The sequence below is a fragment of the Mytilus galloprovincialis genome, chromosome 3, assembly GCF_965363235.1.
Source record: "Mytilus galloprovincialis chromosome 3, xbMytGall1.hap1.1, whole genome shotgun sequence".
Taxonomy (NCBI): Eukaryota; Metazoa; Mollusca; class Bivalvia; order Mytilida; family Mytilidae; genus Mytilus; species Mytilus galloprovincialis.
Window position 1 is genome coordinate 32518103 of NC_134840.1, and position 23362 is coordinate 32541464.

General features: G+C 32.9%; 1 protein-coding gene across 1 annotated transcript in view; it reads right to left on the reverse strand.

Moving 5' to 3' along the window:
* LOC143067735 (sodium-dependent multivitamin transporter-like) overlaps nt 1-22542 on the reverse strand; it is a 35396-nt gene extending 12854 nt beyond the window's left edge. Inside the window, exons 1-12 of the mRNA XM_076241224.1 lie at nt 22250-22542; nt 18806-18880; nt 18150-18521; nt 13147-13215; nt 12266-12317; nt 8268-8335; nt 7036-7116; nt 6407-6480; nt 5277-5414; nt 3189-3324; nt 1011-1099; nt 512-624 (exon numbers count right to left, since the gene is read on the reverse strand). Coding sequence (XP_076097339.1) covers nt 512-624; nt 1011-1099; nt 3189-3324; nt 5277-5414; nt 6407-6480; nt 7036-7116; nt 8268-8335; nt 12266-12317; nt 13147-13215; nt 18150-18500 — 1171 coding nt within the window. The 5' untranslated portion in view covers nt 18501-18521; nt 18806-18880; nt 22250-22542. The remainder of the gene's footprint in view (nt 1-511; nt 625-1010; nt 1100-3188; nt 3325-5276; nt 5415-6406; nt 6481-7035; nt 7117-8267; nt 8336-12265; nt 12318-13146; nt 13216-18149; nt 18522-18805; nt 18881-22249) is intronic.
* Between the last annotated feature and the right edge of the window lie 820 nt (nt 22543-23362).

Consider the following 23362-nt stretch of genomic DNA (forward strand, 5'->3'; position numbering starts at 1 on the left):
CAGTATAAGAGTGTCATGCTATAATGATATTTTAAAAATATTTAACCAGATATGTCTGTATCTCTGGTATTTCAAGAATTGTCACGTTTACCAGTTATTTTGGTTGCTCCTTTAATTATACCCCCTTTTTTCAAAGCAGTAGTATAATTAAAGGAGCAACCAGAATAACTGGTAAACGTGACAATTTTAAATAGAATTTAAAATTGCAGTTTGTTTCGCTATGAACAATTTTCTCATTCCTACCTCAGTTAATCAACTTATCCCGGAAATGAGATGTCTGACCTTTGTATTTGATTGTATAATTTTAATCAAAATGACATGAATAAAACATATCTGTATGCAATAAAGAACCGTCTCAACTTATATAAAACGGATGGAGATAAACAGCACGAAAAGTGTTTTGTATTTGTGCATCACTGCTTTATATAACAAACGCACCATTATAAAATAAGCGGTATGAAATTAATGTTGGCACTAAAAATTAAACTTTGTCCTATTTACTAGTTAATACCTGAAATTTTTGCCGCAATAGTTGCCTTGTAGTCTGATATGTTCTTAAAACATTGTTTTATAATATCTTCCTCGGTCACTGCCGCCATACTGTTGAGAAGTGACGATAATGTACTAAAATAACAAATGATAGGAATTAGCAGAACGTTACTGACCATATAAATTCTTTTTGGTGCGAAAATCACGGAGTTCTGATTAAACCAAAATATGGTTGATTTGTTCCTGTAGCATATACTGAGTAGGCTAGAGTTAAAATATAATTGGATATCACTTAATATGAGAATCTTTATTCTAAATTGCATTAGTTCATTTAAGAGAGCTACCATTTGATCATTAGGGGTGGCTAGGATGAACAATTGTATTGTCATCCTGTCGTTTTTACTCAAAACTCCTGTCCTGCCTTTTTTAAATTTCATCCTATCCCCCCCTCCCCCATAAAAATCGAATGGCAGCACCCGTACTTATCTTATGAATATAAATGAAACTATTGATTAACGTACCTGAGTGAAGCACTAAAAACAGCAGCCATGAACAAACCAGCCATGCCTGGAGTTTCTTTGAATATATGAAACACCATGTAAGGCAAAACCTAGAAAACAATCAAGAATTCGAATTATTCGTAAAATCAAACTGTATGAGAAAAAAACATGTTACCTTATTGCTATCAATTTCATGTGCTATTTTCTTTAAAAAAAAACCAGCATGTATCTGACAAAGATAGCATGCGTTTTAAAAACATAATTATTCCTTTCCTGCTTGAGGGACACTAAAACTTGACATTAAGGACCAGGTAAAATCTATCTTATAAAATGAATATGTACTTATTATAATAAATTCAGGTCAGTTGTGTTTGTGATGTATGTTTATAAATTTTTGTCTGCTGTCTCTCAATTATCGTCACGTCAACAATTTTGTCTGTTTCGGATGCTCCCCAGTTTTGTGAGTATAACGGAACTATAAACAATTGTCATACAAAAAAGAGGTTTAGCCAGTTAAAACCATGTTCAACCCATCATTTTCTCAAGAAACGACATGTTCCAATTAAAAAGTGTGCAAGTTGTTTAACGTTCGCATGATCCGTTGTTAGAAATAGTCTTAAACGTTTGATTTTGTTAGGTTTAATGGATTTCTCCCTTTTTTTAATATAATTTAGAGATTGGTATTTTTGTCAATATTTTTTTGTTCATATATAAAACATTGTTAAACTATCCCATATTGATACAAAATAAAAAAAACATAGTTCAAAACAAAGTTCAATGAAAATATTAAAGTAATAGCATGTTAATTGTATAGTTACTTAATAATCAGAAACAGTCCATAATTCGAATACCTTACCATCCAGTAGACGTTAGATTGCTGAGAAGTTTTTGTATTTTTAAACTTCCAGTTGTGAATATTATATGTATATTCAGGACGTTTAGAAATTGGCAATAAATTTAAACTGAAAGGTTATTCAAAATCGAATTAAACGTACGATGGGCTTGAAATTTTTGATTTTCACACCACAAGAAAAATTGTGGTATGTTAGAAAGGTATAGGAATGTTGCTTTGCAAAAGAAAGGCACAGTGGTAAGTTGATAGGCACGTAAAACCTATGTTATTGAACACCATTTTTTGCCTTCACCCAGTAAGGCTAAATTGAACATGCATTGTTGATTGTTGTGTGCTTGCTTTTTGTTGGAAGAGTCGGTGATGATATCTCATGTAGGCTGTTGTGCTTTCCAGTAATACAGATATTTGAATCTATCTTTTTTTTTGCATTTTTAGGCCATATCAGAGTTTTATTACAAGGTCTTCACGCGACTGGCACAAATACAAACTTTCAATCCTGGTATCTATGATGAGTTTATCTATATGGAGAGTACACAGAACACTTTCTTTGCAAGGCATCGAATCAAACATCCTCGTTCCAACTAAACTTGGCTTGAAATGTATACATTCAACAAAGCAAAACAGACGCCAATATGGTTCCGGTTTGACTACCAAAGGGGATTGGCTTTGCTCATTGTTGAAGGCCTTACGGTGACCTACAGTTGTTAATGTCTGTGTAATTTTGGTCTTTGTGGATAGTTGTCTCATTGGCAATCATACTACATCTGCTTTTTTTATATCTATGTATAAGCTGATACTCATAGAAAACATCGAGGTAAAAACAAATATTTATCATTACTTGCATTGATATTCGGACGGATGAACATTCTTCTATAAACATGATAAAGATTGTCTTCAATTTGTATTTTGAGTGATTGACTTTTGCTTAACGTTCAGGGGCCAATTTTCCATGCATGTTCAAGACGAGTAAAAATTATCAATAAATAAATTGGGGTCGACCGGGATGAACGGAAGAAGTTTGGACTGTCACTGGAATATTAGGGTAAATGGATAGCATAATAAATTAAGCCTTGCAACAATCCACCTACGGACTCCTCAAAGAGTTGTTGCAATGTGCTCCTACTGTGCAGAAAGCACGGCACTTTCTCTACATGATGCATTCGATTCAACGTCCTCAATATAATCTGACGGGACGTAATTGCGTTTATCTGCATCCCGAACAATAATCTCGAAACAGCACCCTTTTTGGTAACAGTTTTACTGCGATCCGGATGAATACTTGAAGTGTCCATATTTCTATTCCTTAGTCGCCATTGATTAACTATGCGTATAAAAGTAGTTAATACCTGGTCCGGCTTTCTAATAGCCTTACTAGCTATTGGGTCACAACCTTTAGTGGTGAAATATGCAAAAGCTACCAGTCCTTCACTACATGCAAGGGACAGTGTTATCAGGAATGCAGGACCAGCAATGTAAAGCATCCTGCAAAATAATAATGATAATCAATATTTGAGGTCGAATGGTTATTTTTTTTTTTTTTAAGAAACTTGTCACAAAAAGTTTTTCATATCGATCTATGGATTAGTCAATGTAAGTAATCATATTTTTATCATTTTTAACAATATACCGCTACAATGAAATAATAATAGCTAAGCCGATGATAAATGACCTCTTGGATTTATTCAAGTAGTGCAACATTCACAAGACACTGTATAACAGTTGAAGACATTTTAGAGCGATTTGACATTTTTATGTATTCGAATCGATTCCACCATGAGGTACTTGCATACTTTTGTAGCAATGTTCACTAAGCTCCTGCTCAAATCCAATCATTAAAAGTCTTATAAATTGCATTTAATCACTTTGGTTTTTAATAGTTGGGATGAGGAAAGGAACGAGTTGTTCTCTTTACTGCACCAAGCGAAGTTTGTCGGTAGAATTTGTCGGTTAGGGCATGACACAAGTATAACATAGCTAAAATGATACATTTATATTCAAACTGTGTAATTCATATTCAAGTTGTAATTAAAAATAAATATGCTGAAACTTATTGAAGTTGTAACTTCCCACGGCAATAATTACCTTTGAATGTGTATAATGCGACAACGCGTTTTATATATTTTGCTCGAAGTGTAATATAGAGCACACGTGGTAAAAGTTATTACAGAAAGAAACATGTACGCACTAAAATGTCAAACGCAACATTATGCTATTTACAATAGTTCTTTAGACATAATTTTGTAATTCTAAATTGTCGTTTTAGATAATAATTTCATACATACTTTTTAATCGTATTTAAAACAAGAACTATCTTTAAAAAAGATATCCGACGTATTTAAATTTGAGTATATGTTTAAAACTTTCATTTCGATAACCTTCAGAAGCACAATGACTTAATGATGCAGGACCTCTTTAATTAAATCTTCAGTATTCTCGGTCCTCGTATCTTTATAAATCTGTTTACATTCACCAAAACCCCGCGGAAATCTCACATGCGTAGGTGCGTTCTAAAAGTCATGTACGTTCGTACAACAAAGTTTACATTAAAAATTATATAATTGTCCCGAATAAACAGCTGTCATGGAAGCACAGAGCTATTGGAGAAACAATTATTTTAATTAAATATAAATCTTTGTAAGATCTAGTTCAAATATTTAGTATGAAATTCAAAACAGTGTAGCTGTGGCCATTGATTGACACATTAAAATCATTCATTGACTGGGACAATTTAGGTGAACGTTTGTATGTAACGACCAATGCTCACTATGTACTTTTTAAAGACACTTAAACTATGGGGTCACCAAAGGTTCTCAACACCTAAATAAAGTAATTCGAAAAATTAATCAGAAATAACACGATATTTTGATTTATATCAATTATATAAATCAAAACACAAAGGTTATTCCTGATTAATTTTTCGAATTATTTTATAATTAAAGGCGTTAAGAAACCTTTGTTGACCCCACAGTTTAAATGTCTATCGTAGGTACGTCATGAACAGTGGTTGTTACAGACAAACGTTCACGTAAATTGTCCCAGTCAATGGATGATTTTGATGGGTCAATCAATGGCCACAGCTACACTGTTTTGAATTTCATACTATAGTTTTTCACTAGCTTTCCATCACGATATAATTAACGACACGTGTTTTTCAAACACAACCAAATCACCCACCATGACAGCAGTTTGTCCAATCACAGAAAGGATTTTCAAGCATGCGTATTCTGTTGCCATAGTTAAGCGTCCTTAAGTTCACAGGGCACAAACCGAAACTATACCGACTACGTCGTAAAAAAAATATATAAATATAAATAGAGCAATTTAATAATAGAGGAAAATGCTTTTTGGAAAGGCATTATAAACATATAAGAAATGTGCTTATGTGAAGTGATGCCCGAACATATATGTGCATATATAAAAAGAAAATCACTTACTTATTTGCGTCACTTTGTTTTTCTACAGCACAGATTCTCTGAACTGTTGCCTGTCTGAAGGTCATGTCAATCAATCGAATTATAGATCCGATAACTAATCCCCAGAAGGTATGCCGAACTGTAGGATCTGGATCAAAGCTAGCAATAGAAAAGTAACAACAATCATTTACTGAGAAGGTTGTGTATGCAATCATCAACAGTGAGTGAAACTACAATTAAAAGTCGGGTTTACATTACTTGCTCTATGAAAACTTCGGAATTATGTGAGCAAAACCTGTAAACAAAGACCAATACCGTGTATAAAAATGCTTTGTACAGGGCTGTTGGTAAGTTTATGAATTTCTTCAATTGTGTAACCAGTCAAACTAAATGATAATGATCATTTTGCAATTGAAAAAAACTCAGTTAATAGAATATTTTACCTTCAAGGATTGTAGCCAGAAATCCTTGTCCGAGCTTTGGATTTATTGTTGGTCATTTTGGTTTGGTTTGTTCAGCACTTGAAAGTTTGTATGAGTTTTTAAAGTTTCATAACTTTTTGCCTCAAGCATCGAGACATTAATTCTGATGCAGTAAAAGAGGAACTGCAAATGTCTAGTACTTGGTATTCCCTTCTACGAACAAACCTTCCAAATAGTTATCAAAGGTACCAGGCTTTTAATATAATACGACAGACGCGCGTTTCGTCAACATAAGACTCATCAGTGACGCTCAGATCAAAATAGTTATAGAGCCAAACAAGTACAAAGTTGCAGAGCATTGAGAACCCAAAACTCCAAAAAATTGTGTCAAATACGGCTAAGGTAATCTATGCCTGGGATAGTATCCAACAACTGTTTAAATATATTAGAGTTAGCATTCGAGTTGTACAAGTGATCCAGACAAACATTACTTGACACATTGATCATACATTGTTGAACTTATACCGTTATTTAAAAGAATGTATTTAATTGGCAAACTGTTTTTGCACAAACTTTGGTCGTGTAATAATTTTGATTTTCATAAACTGTTCACAAAATGATGAACAATTAAGTTGGTGAAACGATGTTTTTTTTTGTCTGGCCTAAATGAATACAGAATATGTGTTAGAACAGAGGTCAAATTAAGTCAGGGTAACTCGTATAACTCACTTGAATAAATTTAAGCGACCACTGGATACTGCAATATCTACTACTTCCCTTGGACCACCGGAGTCAATAGTTCCCTGGAAAATACATTTTACCGATTATTTCACTTGGCATATATGATATGTGCATCATTTGTATAAATGAAGTATATATTGTGGCTAAGCGCTAAATTTAAGTTTATTCATTTTCAAATTGAATGTTGATCTATATCTGTACTAGGTGTACAGAAACAACTCATAATCCTCATTTTACTGACTGGTCATCTTGAGATTGTATGGGATGCATTACGTTTATATTGTTTAAAATACTCAAAGCTATCATCCATACTAACCCCTACATTTTTCTTAAAATGGACAATAGATTATTTTTTATTATATTTTATATGTATAATTGTATGATTTCTACTGTGTTGAACTTATGAGGATGAATACAAGAGACGTGTGATCAATTAATTATACAGCTGTTCACCAACACAATAAAACAAGATCAGTGTCTTTTACATACCATATATGTTATGAAATACAAAAGTTATATACTAGCATTCAATATGTATTGGTTTTTGTAAAATTCATCACATCAGATGAAATGTGTTGTTATATCATAGATATTGATTCACTTTTGCTTACACTCACCTTAATGATTACAGCAAAAACACCAGTAAACATAATCAAACATTGGAATACATCTGTCCATATAACTGCCTTGATCCCACCCTTTAACGAAAATAAAGCGCTTGAAGCTACAAGATGCATAATAAAGTAACTCTCAATTAAAAGCTGAGTGAAACATAACACCAAAATGTGATAGGTTATATTTCAGTTTGATTATTAAAAACGTGAAAATTGTATAGGCGATGCCGAACTGATGTCGAGTGTTTCCGCTAGAGTTAATGATTCTTTAAAAAGGTAATTTGATAGAAACATAGCTGTATACAGACCACAGTAACAGCAACTTATGCTGACGAAGTACCTTAGTACCGATTTCTAACACAATTTGTCAGAGCTAGATGAACATTCCCTGTTTAAAACGCCAAAGGACAAAGGACAGTCTTGACAATATTTGTACAGCGTGGATAGATATAGGAAGATGTGGTATGAGTGCCAATGAGACACCTCTCCATCCAAGGTCAAAGTACAGTCTTCAACACGGAGCTTGGTTCACACCGAACATCAATATATAAAGGGCCCCAAAAATGAGTGTAAAACCATTCAAACGGGAAAACAAACGGTCTAATTTATATAAAAAACGAGAAACGAGAAACAATTATGAACCATGCATATCAACAAACGACAACTTTTGAACATCAGATTCCAAACTTTTTCTCTTTTTAAAATAAAGGTAATCTGAGATGTATGATAAAATAAATGGAGAATGTGTCCAGTGGACACAAATGATGTCCCCGCTTGCATATAGCGTTATAAAGGGACACAACTAGAGACCTATAAAGTGAAAGTGACGCCACCCGAAATAGAACTTGAACTGTGTTTTGTGGGAATAAGCATAGTATATAAGTTTCATAACATTTGATTGAGACAAAATGAAGTAAGAGAACGGAAACGAAAATTTCTGATTTTTTTCAGTTTTGAAGGCGCATAACTCAAGAACGGTAAAAGTGACCCCACCAAAATTCCAACTTGATTCGGTTTTTGTGGTATTACGCGTTATGTATAAGTTTCATATCATTTGGTAGCGGAAAATTGGAGTAAGATGACGAAAAACAGTTTGGGGACGTTCGTACTGACGGGGTGCATGCAAATGTTGAAACTATACACACATAAACACTCTATACAACCCATTTAATGATTCATCAACATTTCATTAGTTCTACTCTATATTATTTTAACTTACGATTCTTGCAACTTACAATTGCAGTATATACAACTGATGCAGCTGAAATACACAAGACGGATGCCCAGAATGGGAAATCTGTTACTACAAAGGAAAAAGAGAAAATCAGTATGTTCTACTTTACGCAAACTTACTCACGTTACTAGTGTTAAATTATGCCTGTGTAATATAGTTTTTCTTTTTCAAACTAAGCACCTTTAGAAATGGGTATTATATGAAAGTTCTTTCTAATCATTTAAACATTTTGCATGCGACTTGGGCATATTGAACTGTCGAAAGAGTTACCATTTTATTTTGTTCAACCGATATTTAGCCAGTCATTGCCAGTTGAAAAATAAATAAAACACGAACATGATGAAGGAAGAAATACATGAGCTACCTCTTATTTGTTATATTTACAAGAAATCTACCCGGAAATTTGTGTTTAATTATAGTCAATTGTGTAAAGATGTTAATATCAGTGAAAATACACCTACTTCATGTAATTGCAGTAATTCCGAATATATTTATGGACCCATTTCCCATGTTATAACAGGAGATCTTAACATCGTTCAAGACCGAGAGTTAAAATCATTCCTCAGTAAAGGACCTAAATATCGTCCCCCGTCAATTATTAATTGGAATGAGTGTCGTAATATCATCCACGACTCACTCCATACTTACTGTATGAAATGGATAAAACGGGAAAAAGCTGACAAAAAATCTTTGGACTCTTTTTTTAATTCAGTAATGAAGATAGTTGATGTACGTATTCAACATTTTAAAGAACATTTTACTATAAACAATAACCACAATAAACCTATTTCTCGTATCAAACATAAACTAAAAGAACTAGCCAAGGAATTTGTTTTTGTCCCGGCAGATAAAGCTGCTAATAATATTATTATTGTTTGACGTAAATTTTACATTGAGGTTCTGAAAAAGGAAATCACCAATTCGCCAACATTCCAACTGACTCCATTTTCAGAAAACGAAATCTGTAACAAACATAAACTTTTAGCCACCGCTTTACAAGCAGAGCCAAATACAATGAAAGTCCCAACTATGTATTGGCTTCCGAAGCTACACAAAACCCCTTACAAATATAGATTTATTTCGTCTTCAAGCCATTGTTCAACTACTAAATTGTCTATTCTTCTTACCAGCACACTTGGTACAATTAAAAACCTGATAATAAATTGTTCAAATAAGGCCTTCGAAAATAGTGGAATAAATTACTTTTGGAGTGTCAAGAACTCGTTGGAAGTACTTGATAAATTGCATGCTTATATTGGTAATTTTGAATCTGTTCAAAGTTTTGATTTTTCTACCCTGTATACCACATTGCCTCACATTCTCATTAAGAAAAAATTCACACACCTAATTAAATGGGCATTCAAAAAATCAGAATGTGAATATATATGTTCAAACTCTTTTAGGTCATTTTTTAGTAGCAATAAACAAAAAACCTATGTTAATTGGACATGCTTTGATACTATATATGCCCTTGAATTTTTACTAGATAACATTTTTGTTCGCTTTGGAGATTCCGTATATCGTCAGATTATCGGAATTCCAATGGGGACTAACTGTGCACCACTTATTGCGGACCTGTTTTTGTATTGTTATGAGTTACAATTTATGACAAAAATAAGCAAAGACCCATCGAAACAACATCTGATAAACAAATTTAATAATACTTTTAGATATTTGGATGATATTTTGGCTCTCAATAATGACGACTTCAGTATGTATATCAATGAAATTTATCCTGTTGAACTTACTTTAAATAAAGCTAATACTAACAATGACCACTGCCCTTTTCTCGATCTTGATATCTATATCACTAATGGAAAGCTGAATACTAAAATTTATGATAAAAGGGATGATTTTTCATTTCCTATCGTTAATTATCCGTTTTTAGATGGTGACGTTCCCTTGTCACCATCTTACGGTGTTTATATATCTCAACTTGTACGATTCGCTCGTGTATGTAACAATGTTTTCGATTTTAACGAGAGAAATTTATGTATTACTGAAAAATTATTACACCAGGGTTTTCGATATCACAAACTAGTCAAAACATTTACTAAATTTTATCATCGGTATAAAGACATCATTCGTAAATATAGCTCAACATGCAGACTTCTAATACGTTCAGGTATTTCACATCCAATTTTTTATGGTAATATTCTTTATAAAGCACAAAGGTGTCAGTATTCACCTCAGAAACTTACAAAACCTTTGAATAGACTTATTAAGAAGGGATATAATTACGATACTGTTGTCAAGTCATTAAAGATTGCATATTTTGGCGTTAATATTGAATCACTGATAAGGTCTTTGCATCGGAACTAAACACATTTATTCTAAAAACAGTTGTTGGCATGACACGGGTTATGTTCTTCTCATATATGTTATGATGGTATGATACTAAACCCCTAACGGGAAGGATTGTGCCTGATGTTCATATGATGAAATCATAATCTTTCAGTCAGTTTAATTGAAGTCTGGAGCTGGCATGTCAGTTAACTGCTAGTAGTCTGTTGTTATTTATGTATTATTGTCATTTTGTTTATTTTCTTTGGTTACATCTTCTGACATCAGACTCGGATTTCTCTTGAACTGAATTTTAATGTACGTATTGTTATGCGTTTACTTTACTACATTGGTTAGAGGTATAGGGGGAGGGTTGAGATCTCACAAACATGTTTAACCCCGCCGCATTTTTGCGCCTGTCCCAAGTCAGGAGCCTCTGGCCTTTGTTAGTCTTGTATTATTTTAATTTTAGTTTCTTGTGTACAATTTGGAAATTAGTATGGCGTTCATTATCACTGGACTAGTATATATTTGTTTAGGGGCCAGCTGAAGGACGCCTCCGGGTGCGGGAATTTCTCGCTACATTGAAGACCTGTTGGTGACCCTCTGCTGTTGTTTTTTATTTGGTCGGGTTGTTGTCTCTTTGACACATTCCCCATTTCCATTCTCAATTTTATACCTGACATTTACCTAGGCTCGTAAACAAGGAACATTGTAATGAATTTACGTTATGAGTTTTTAATCGATTCTAACCTTTCAAAGAATTTTATCCAAGCCATGTCATGGAGTTTTTCTATCTTTCCTCATTTTCCTGGTTTTTTTTTTTTTTTTTTTTTTTTTGTGTGTTTGTTGATTTTAAGGGGAAATGTCAAGTAATTATTTATAAAGGAGTAGGTCCGGTAAGGACCGATTTTGGCCTCAAATTTCAGGTTTATCTTACGAAAGATTTTGACCACTTTTTAAACACTTAAGTGTCTATTTCATTTGAATCAATTAATTTATGTGAAAGATTTAAACTGATTTAGTCATTAAAAACAACCCGATTCAAGCTCAAATATGAAAAATCTACCAAATATGCAGGAAAGTGTCACTTTTCATATGATTTTTGTCAAAAATGAAAGTGGCCGCATCCGTGTTCATCCTCAACCTTTATATATGTTATTTATTATCATAAAATACAACTTGCATTTCAATATTAAGGATGAACACGAATGCGGCCACTTTCGTTTCACACGAAAACTGTCTAAAATTTAGCTAAAATGCTAGAATTGTGAAGATTTCAGTAAATTAGCATGACTTAATGGTGCTAGAACCCGATATATGTGCATTGTATTGTCAAAAACAGCCCATATTTATGTAGCAGAAGCATTCTACTGTCCAATAAATAACTAAAACTTTACATTTTAACAATTTTGTAAAACTGCTATATTTTGGGGCCAAAAAGGGGTCTTACTGGACCTACTCCTTTCTGAGAAAATTTCAGTTATACAATGCCATTTAGTCTGTTTGTCTTTTCAATTATTTTTTTTTTTGGGGGGGGGGGTTAGAGGAGGGGGTTGTATTGCAGTTTTAGTCTGACCTTTATATCATTTTATATGTTACAACTTTTATTACAAATTGAAATCATGTCTGTATGTAATATATAAATAGATATTGTTTGACAGAGTTATCAAATATCATTATTCAGATCAAATTTTCATATCAGTTAGAACATACCTGCTTCGATAGCTAAACTTGGTCCATACAAAACAAATCCCATATATATCAACTGTAATGTAAATATTACTATTTTGATACATTAAATGCAAGCGCAGCACTCAAGTAGCCATACCTTATCAAGTAAATACTGGTACATATGTAGTTATACATCAACGTCATTGCTATCTATTATATAGCCAGGGTTATTTTATATCTAAAACGTATGTTGTAAATTCTAAAATGTTTTAGGATTTGCTCTTTTGTCGTAAATTTTAGTATGAAGTTTCCTAGTTTGAAACATATGTTAGAACTGATTTTCCTAGTTTGTTCTTATGTTGTGTTGTAACGCCACTGCTCTGGTCGTGCTAGGGGTAGGATTGGGCGATCACAAACGTATTTAACCCCGTCACATTCTTTATGTTCCTGTCCCATATTAGGAAGCTGCAGTTCAGTGGTTGTCGTTGGTTCATGTCTGTCATATTTGTTTTTCGTAAATGGTTTTGATACGAGTTAGTAAGTTATATTTTTTTCTCACCTGAGATACTTAATAGTTTTAATGTCGGGTCCTTTTATGGCCGACTATGCGGAATGTAGTTTTTTTTCTCTTTGCTGAAGGCTGTGTGCTTGCCTATACTAGCTTCCAATCACTTCATTTGAACTTTGGATTATATTTGTATCATTGGCAATCATAAACACGCTCCCGGTAAATGTTATGTATAATAAAGTCAGTTAAACTTTCTGGTGAAATACTATTTTACCCATTAAACGTTTCCTAATTGCAAACAAAACACAGCAGAAAGTAGAATCCATACATCATGTACATGGAAAAGGTTTAAATTCATGGAAACATTAGATTCCTATAAAATGGTCTTATACGAGATACCACAAGATTTACATACTGAATAAAGTGTTCCTAGGACTGTTCCTAAAAGCCTTACACCTTTGCTTTTATAACGAAGTTCCAAATACTGAAAAATTCAAACAATATGGGTTATTTTTTGGGGAATTAGAATACAGTGTATATGTAAATGTGTCACGTGTAGATTTTTTGTTTAGTTCGTGGAATTTTCGACAGACAACATAGATGCAAGCTAAAAATAATATAAAATGCATATGTTAATTTTTATTGATTGTGAAGAATGATTGTTGGTAGCTTAAAGTCAAGTGCAAAATGAATTAGAAGAATGATATGATACTAAGGTTAGTCTTAGAAAAAGAGGCAGCATGTTGGAATCGGACATGACATTACCTTTCAACCTAAGGACCCAACAGTTGTTGCAGGTTTCATAAACGTGCTTTATAACTTGCTGTTCGGTGTGAGCCAAGGCTCCGTGTTGAAGGCCGTACTTTTGACCTATAATTGTTTACTTTTACAAATTGTGACTTAGATGGAGAGATTTCTCATTAGCACTCATCATGCTCATACCACATCTTCTTATATTTATCTAGAGGGAAACACTTTCAAGGTAGAAACATTTTTACCAAAATTAATTGATGAAGGACAAATTTTGTTTTCTATTACCATAAATTAATGAAATAATAAAGAGTCGATTATAGATACATATGTGGTATAGCACTGATATTAATTTCCTGAAAGCTGGTATGAAACAAGAAATAATAAAGAGTCGATTATAGATACATATGTGGTATAGCACTGATATTAATTTCCTGAAAGCTGGTATGAAACAACTCTTCTCTCTATAGTACTGCAACCAGAGTTCATTTTTTAGAACTTTAATGGTCCGGAAGAACACGCACCTAAATTATATATCGATGGAAAGAGGAAAACGTGTACAATAAGAAAAGTTGGGTCGTAAAAATCCAGAGTGGTCACAATTTTGTGAAATTGAGGTCAAAGGTCAGACCTAAAAATATCAATATTTCAACCACAAGGACAAAAAGGAGAAATATTCTGATATTTATTTAATAGAATGCTACTAAAACGATTCAATCATAAGCATATGCTATAAACGATATTAAAACGACAAATTTGACTACTTATATGAAGGGCTGCCATTACAAAATGGCGTTGATTTGGAACCTTCTGATTTTTTTCCATTTAAAACATAACAAAAGAAGAAGTGGCCTTGACCTTTTCACATCCATAAACTTTCATATTGTGTATAGTATTTCACTATAGTATATTACAGAATTATTTTCTAAAGTTTAAAACACCACTTTATCAAATTATCTCAATATTTTTTCTATCTTTGAAAAAAACAAAATTCAAGCGCTGAAACAGTGTTTTTAATTTTGCATCTTAAAGGTTGTGTATTTTGTGAAAATTAGTATCTAGTTATAGATAAACACATATTGTGTTTTTGCAAAGTCTGGACAGAGCAGTTATAACACAAAATATACTATAGTCACCCGAGGCGAATGCGAGGTCCCTTTTTTATAAGAACAAGTTAGGCGCAAGACAGAGCTTGTTCAAAGCAAACATAGTTTTTGAGTACAAATGTTATCTGGAGCGTAAATACCGTCATGATTCGGTCAAACTCGTCAGATATAGTCTTACCTTTGCATAGGAAACACAAAAGAAATGTGAGTACAAAGTTTCGATCAATGTTCGTGACCCATATTCCCATATGCATATGCATGATGTATCTGCACTGCCAATCCCAAATGTAATGGGGCGAATGTTGCTACAGAAACGATTGATTTTGTAATAGCCATACGTTTACGAATTTTTGTTATCTTTAGGGACAATATACGGTTCAGAAGCGCCTTTGTGTTATTTTTCATCAATTAACTAACAAATGAATTTTTGAGCCTATAGGCTCCGTGTTGAAGACCGGACCGTGACCTTTAATGGTAGCATTGGCACTCATATCACATCTTCCTATATCTATTAACAAGCTATGCGGGCATCATTTCCATAGAAATACCAAAACGAGGACATAGCTCATAAGAGCACTGGTGGCAGGGTGAAGTAATTGTTCTTCTTTTAATGTATCCTTGATATTTTCAGACACACCTTGGTGTAATTCTGAAAGTCTTAACATAGACTTCAATTTTCCTGCAGCAGATATGGCATCCCCTAAATTGAGTTCAGAGCTAAACTCTATATTTCATATCCCTTGGCCCCACTGTGTCTGAATTGTAAGGTGTCACTATATCTAGTTAGTTCTGGAGTTTGGCAGTATGGTTAGCATCAGAGACAATCTTGGATAAAATTGATCGGTATATATAAAGGATGTGCTACATGAGAAAGGCTTTTTCTTATGGAAGAACAAATCACATCGCTAACAATCGTTATTAATGAACTGACAGCAAGTTCAAATTCTAAATTTTAAGTAACTGTTTTACTTAATTGCACAGGTGTTGACTTCAATAAGTACTTGGTTATGCATGGATAAATGATTACTCACATAAATAAGCACAACTTAAAAGACTGTCAACACGTTTAAAGGACTCAGTTTTGCGTAGTTTTCTGGGTTTTTTTTAAAGGTTTTTCTTTTACACAAAAACCCTGTTTTCATATCCAAACTACAAGGAAGAAACTGAGCGCGAGATCGTATAAAAGTGTCAGGTTGTGAGGATAAATGTCGATTAGTTTGATCACACATATGGATTTCTGTTGTTTCTAATTTAAAGTTCCCCAAGGGTGACTGGGGAAACGAAAGATGGTCACTTGGTCTTTCCCCGACCGGCAGTAAAACGAAGTGGGGCGTCCGTTTGGCTGTGCGGGATGTATCAAGTTCGCAGTCACGTCCGGTCAGAATGGGGACGTTAAATCCGATGCCTCGTGTAAAGGGAGTGTCACGTTCTTTGCACGTTAAAAACCCTTGCATCAACTCTTTGAGGGGTCCGTAGGTGGCATGTTGCAATGAACAATTTCTGTCCCAATCCAATATACCATCATTTTCCATTGGCAGTCTAAATTTTCGCGATCATCATCCCGAATGGCCTCTATTATGACAAAACCTACCTATTGTTTTTATTGTTAACTTGTTCTCATCCTGAACATGCATGAAATATTCGCCACTGGACGTTAAGCAACCAACAACCAATCAATCAATCTAATTTAAAGATGCACACCAAGTTTGCCTTCTGGTGCAAGTCTCATAACATCACTGATGATTCGCCCACGGAAAGCAGAATATCAACATGATCAAGAGAAGTTGGTTTTAGCATCACCTTGTCACACACCAAATCTCTGCGAAACTTCAATAGTACTTTTCCCCCGACCGCTTGCATGCCACCATATTAATTGCTCTGAGGTTAAACATTGACATACAATGTATTTTCACACAATGTCAATTATAGTCATTATCCGGAAAAACCTCTTATCCGAAGGATTTGGTTAACTTTTATATAAAGTCAAAATTTTATAAACAAAAATATAACTTTTTTTTACAGAAAATACACGAAAGAACCACTACATATATTAAAATCACTCAAAAATAAATTAACTTCTACAAAATCTATATAATCACATCGAAACTATCAAATTGATTGTGAAGGAAAAAATAAATGGTAGAGCTGATTGACGGATAGGAAATTTCCGTAATTAAAAAAGGTACAAATGATGTTTTTATTTTTGAGTTTTTGACAAAATTGTTTGGAATTTGCCCAACAAAATTTGCATGCAGTATTGTAATAATATGTTTTGTCCTCTCAAATGTCAAATACTGTTTTTGAATCATATGTTTTCTCGTTTTCAAAGAAAAACGCCTTAAATTTCTATCTAAAAAATCAGCCAACTTTAAGTTTGAAAGTTTTACTTGGAGATGGTATTATATTTATGTCTTCATCATTCCGATGATCCTTGATGATATGTGCATAGAAAATATTTACGAAAATAGCGGGAAATTTAACCAAAAAATATATTTTTGGATTTTAAGGTACCTACCCATAACCGTAAATTGAGGGGTACTCCCATTAAAGGGATAAAATACAAAAATGTGACCATAGAAACTTTTTACGACCCGACGAAAATTAAAATATAGATATTATTCTATCATTTAAAACAATTTGCAGCCGTGTGTTATTCCGGACCATTAAACTCGTTTACTAAGCGTCTTTTTCGATGTCAGTTGCAGTACTACTAGACTCATACCCTTTCATGGACCATGTGGGAATCGAGACCATTAACTGGACGACATTGAACAGAGAGTGATTTTAAAGTTTTCTTCGCGTCAAAGGGATGGTGGTCCTCGTGTTGGTTACATCTTTAAGGGGTAAGCAATTGATCAGGTGTAAGACAAAATGTTTACATCTAAATAGTAAACTCTACACACCCCTTTTGCACTGGAGTTTACTGACTTTCATCTCGACCAACACCCTTTAAATAATCTGCATAATTGATAAATTGTTTTAATTTCGCCTTGAATATACAGCATGTAATATTTGTAATTGAACGTTAGGCAAATAAAAACCCAATAAACTGTTAATGGAAACGCACATCTCTATTTGTATTCTGTACATGGAGTTTTAAAAAAGGTCACAAAACTTACATAACTTCATCTTGAGAAAATGCAGTGTTGATATATGCCATCAATTTAATCTTATATACAATCGTGTGATCTCTTCCTTAATACATTATTTTATTCATCAAAAAGCTTCTGGATTCGTTGACTTAGTGGACAGATATTAAGCAACGTTCTTACAATGCTTACTGTGTGTAATATTTTTGCTAATTATTGTGTTTTAAGGTATAATAACTCTGTCATTTTTCTGAAATATAACATCATTCTGAACTGTCACGACTGTAATCATAGAGCTGCGGTTCCATCTAGAATGTTAAGATGGTGGTTTGTTACCAATACTGAGATCTAGGGATACCAGAAAAACGTACTGAATCAGACCAAGGAATGTAGGAATAGTGCATAAAAATAGCATGAAAACAATGGTATTGATAGGAACCACTGATAAAAGATATAATTTAGCTTCTACTTACCTCATAAACACTGGTTATTTTCAATGGATGAATTAATGGCACTACTATTCTAGTAGCTAATAATGTTGCAAACATAAAGCCAAGACTAGTCAGTAAAAACATAATACCATATGTATATACTTCTGCTGGGTATGCTAACATCATGATAGACGATTCAAACGAGACAATCAGGGAAAGTGTTACTGGAAGTATACTCATTTTTCTATTCCCAACTAAATACTCGGAAGCTGTTCTTTGTTTTCCGCCGGTGAAGGCATGATATATTCCTATTCCGATTGAAATGGCTATCGTTAAGGAAAAGATGACATAATCGGCGACAGAGAAGCCAAGCGATTCTTGAACAAGTGCCATTTTTCTTCTTTCTTAAACTCCCTGCAAAACATAGACATAATAGCAATATGTACTGTGCAAAGGGAGAAAAGCATGTTATATACAAATGGATATATGGTGTATTTATATATTAAATTGTCGAAGAGTACCGGTAGTTTTTCGCTACATCCATACAGAATGTTCGCTACTCTGTTTAAAAAATAACAGTCCTATTAATGTCTATGTGGAACCATACTGTAACATTTTCTTTTGATAGTTATTCAGTTTAATTGACAAGTTTAGCAGTTTGAAGAGTACGAAAGTATTGCGAGATACTCGCTCCTTACCTTGCTTCTGTTGATGGTGATATCACTGTGCCTCAGTGATATGTATGTTCCCAAACTTATTTATTATGTCTAAGTCTACAATATAAATAAAACGTGATGTTAGATATTCAATTTAACATGTTTAATCTAAAATAATAACAAACAACCATATCATGCCGAAGCGTATATGCATTTCATAGAAGTCAATAAGGCATATTTGTTTTGCTTTATTGTCAAAGGCTGTGGCTTCTATGGTCTCTGGCGAAAAATTCATTGGAATCATATGCACATATTTTCTTATTTTTTTCTTATAAACATTATAAAGGATATTCCTTAGAATATTGTCCAAGCAATCAAATGGGCAAATAATGGTAATGGCGAAAAGATATAAAGTTTACTTTGAATCCTTAAAATAATAAAAATAATGTTTAATCAACAATAAAGTATACAATTTAAGTCCTACACACTTTCAATATTGTGACCAGGTGAACCAGATGCTCCGCAGGGCGCAGCTTTATACGACGGCAGAGGTCGAACCCTGAACAGTTGGGGCAAGTATCATGAGTATGGACACAACATTTAAGCCTGATACAGCTCTGAATTTGGATTGTGATTAAATAGTTGACACAACATAGGTTTCTGACACAGAATGAATGTGGTCTAAGAACTTAAACTTAAAAACTTTAAAAAATTTAAATTGGACATTTACCTATTATGGTCCAATATCCAAAATCTAAATACATGGTTAGATTCAGCATATCATAGAACCCTAAGAATTCAATTTTTGATGAAATCAAATAATGTTCAATTTTAGAACCTTTAGACCTCAATGTCAATGTGGACCAATTTGATAACCGGGCACAAATATTAAAAATCTAAGTACATGGGTAGATTCAGCATATTGAAGAACCCTATACATCATTTATATTCAATTTTTGTTGAAATCAAACAAAGTTTAATTTTTGACCCTTTGGACCTTAATATAGACCAATTTGAAAACGGGACAATACTGTGCAATTTAATATTTCTTGCTATTGCGCAATACTGTGCAATTGAAAATTTCTTGCTATTGCACAATACTGTGCACTTGAAGATTTCTTACTATTGCGCAATACTGTGCAATTGAAAATTTCTTGCTATTGCACAATACTTAATATAATTTTGGACCCCGATTTGGACCAACTTAAAAACTGGGCCCATAATCAAAAATCTGAGTACATGTTTAGATTCAGCATATTATCAAAGAACCTCAAGAATTCAATGTTTGTTAAAATCAAGCCAAGTTAAATTTTGGACCCTTTGGACCTTAATGTAGACCAATTTGAAAACAGGACCAAAAATTAAGAATCTGAATACACGGTTAGATTTGGCATATCAAAGAACCACAATAATTCATTTTTTTATGAAATCAAATAAAGTTTAATTTTGGACCCTTTTGACCCCTAATTCGTTGGGACCAAAACTCCCAAAATCAATCCAAACCTTCCTTTTTTGGTCATAAACCTTGTGTTAAAATTTCATAGATTTCTATTAACTTATACTAAAGTTATTGTGCAAAAATTAAAAAAAAATGCTTATTTGGGACCTTTTTTGGCTCCGAATTCCTAAACTGTTGAGACCAAAACTCCCAAAATCAATCACAACCTTCCTTTTGTGGTCATAGACCGTATGTTAAAATTTCATAGATTTCTGTTTACTTATACTAAAGTTATTGTGCGAAAACCAAGAAAAATGCTTATTTGGGTTCTTTTTGGCCCTAATTCCTAAACTGTTGGAACCAAAACACCCAAAATCAATGCCAACCTTCCTTTTTATGGTCATAAACCTTGTGTTTAAATTTCATAGATTTCTATTTACTTTTACTAGAGTGCGTCTTCGGACGACGACGACGACGACGACAACGTGATCATGGTGATACCAATATACGACCAAAAATTTTCAATTTTTGCGGTCGTATAAAAATGAGTATGCACACCTTTATTTGTTTTTTTATTGTAACTTCCGAAATTCAGAAGATCAACTTCAACGAAACTGTGTTTAATCATCATTGATCACGACAAAGCTAAACATAAATATAATTTTATTGCACCTGTTTCCTTTTTTCAAGAATTATCTAATGTAATGTTTGTCAGTTTTATTTGCATTCCGAAATGTTTTTTATCAAGTATATCTTCCTCTTGAATGACCCACTTCATTAAATATCGCTCTACATCAAATAGGTGATGCAAGTAATTACCAACAAGACAAGATATATGGTTTACTTTACTATGCCAAACCTTTGTGTCTGTCTTTCATTGCTGAACAAATTAAAACAAAACCACAACTAAAACATAAGTAAAGGGATACGTGAGCAGACTGATATAGTTACAGCATGTCAAAAATACCTCCACGGTTTTAAAAGAACATAACTTCAGAGTAATATATCTATGGATTATTGTAACCATGTGCTATAAATAACATTATTTCTTATGCAGCAAAAATACTGCAATCTGAATGGTTGACTACCCCGGTGTAAATAACACCCCACCCTTGTTCACCCGGGGATAAATAAAATTTTGCCAAAATTTAAAAAAAAAATGAAATTTTGCAAAAAAAATAAAAAATTAATTTTCCCAAAATAAAGAAAAAAAAATTAGAACAAAAATAATAAGAAGAAAATGACAATGTGCAGTAACATGGACATTGAAATAATATTACGTTGGAATTTTTCATTACCATTTTTACAATTTTCAAAATGGTTTCAAAATGAGTAAAGGAATTGTTCATAAGAAATAAATTCGTTATCTTGGTGTAATCAGGGGTGTACGGAATTTTACACCGTTGTTGAAAATTCATACACCCATTCGGCTGCGCCTCAGGGTGTATGAATTTTCAACAACGGTGTAAAATTCTGTACACCCCTGATTACACCAAGATAACTAATAGTATTGAATTTAAACTGGTTTACGTATTATAAATTGTTATGGAGTTTATAACAACTTTGGCATGTATTATAAAAAAATAATATAGCGTGTCCTTGGTTTCTCTATTAATTAAAGGCTTACTTAAAGATTACATAACAACTACCATATGACTACCATTGTTTCTGTTGTAAAACAATGTATGAAGATATTTCTGAATAATTCAACATGATCATTTTCTGCTTTGACAATGATTATCGGTTTTATGTCCGTTTTCATATATAACAGATTTTTCATAAATGTATAGTTTTTTGTTGTTGTTGTGATACATGATAATGTTTCAGGTTACTTTGCAAAGTTTTTTTATCGATGTTTGTCTTTTTGTCATTTAAATCTGTGCCCATAGTGTTGTGTTTTTGTTGGACTTATGATTTATGATTGCGCCTTGAAATATTCTCTCTCTCAGCTTTATCTATTTAAAATTTGAAATCAAACTAATTTTACTAGTCTACATTAATTTTTTCAAAAACAGTACAATTTAAAGATTACAACAATAAATACTTACATTAACATTGAAATACGACTGATATAATATCCAAATAAAAGTAGCAGTTCATAGGAGATAATAATTCAAACGTTCGGCATGTTCGGTGGATAACTGAAAACACATTAGTATAATACTGGTCATCGAAACTTAATGGAGAAAGCTGGTAAACAAATCACTGTCTCGTTTAGTGGTCACTCCTCGAGGGTCACTCTGGCGTTTGACACCTGGTATAATCATCAATAAAACCTTTGACATATTATTATTGAAATGGATACCCCAGCTGTAGCTATACAATTAAACCACTCATTATGTTGATACTATAACACGGGTCAAAGGTTAACCTGAAGGAATACACCAGATGTTTCACTGTTAAATAACAAATAAATACGTTTACATGCTATAAAGTATATTTTTTTATAGACTGAGTGTTAAGTAATGGTAGTCAGCACGTGCAGTGAAGAAGTGTGTACTCAACACCATTAACTATTACCTCTATGATAATAGCACTTAAACAATCTTCAGACAGTGTTAATATAATACACAAGTGCCATTCTATTAAGAATTATGAAATACTATTTTATAAACTGTTACAAGATTACACGGACACATATAGAGTACCGCTCCAAAATTCAATGTTTAGCACGGACAAGTTGCATACAAGTTACCTTTTATACCAGATTATCCAAATATGTTATAAAAATGCTACATGTAAAGATAAATGTGGTCGTTATTTTATATATTTACTCAAAGTTTCTTGGTTTTTATTTTACTCTTGCATCTACTTAAAAAAAAGTCATATTTTTTTAGGGAAAAAAAGTTTTGCTGTTTATGTATTTGATTTAAAGGCTCGAGGGTATAAAAATTTCAGAAAAAAATTAAACATTTGTTTTTTCATTACAAATTTTATTTATTACCTTTTGTAGTTGTTACTTTATCATATGGTACAAAAAACATTCAAAACAATTAATTCGTGTTGGCCCCAGATGACTTTTAAAATGTAAACATCATTGAAAAAGTTCCAAATTATCTCCCTTTGGTGGAAAAATGCCATTTTTTGGCTTTAAAATATCTCTTTTAACTCATCGGTGACCTATATTTTTTAATATAATTTCGATATATACTGTACTCAAA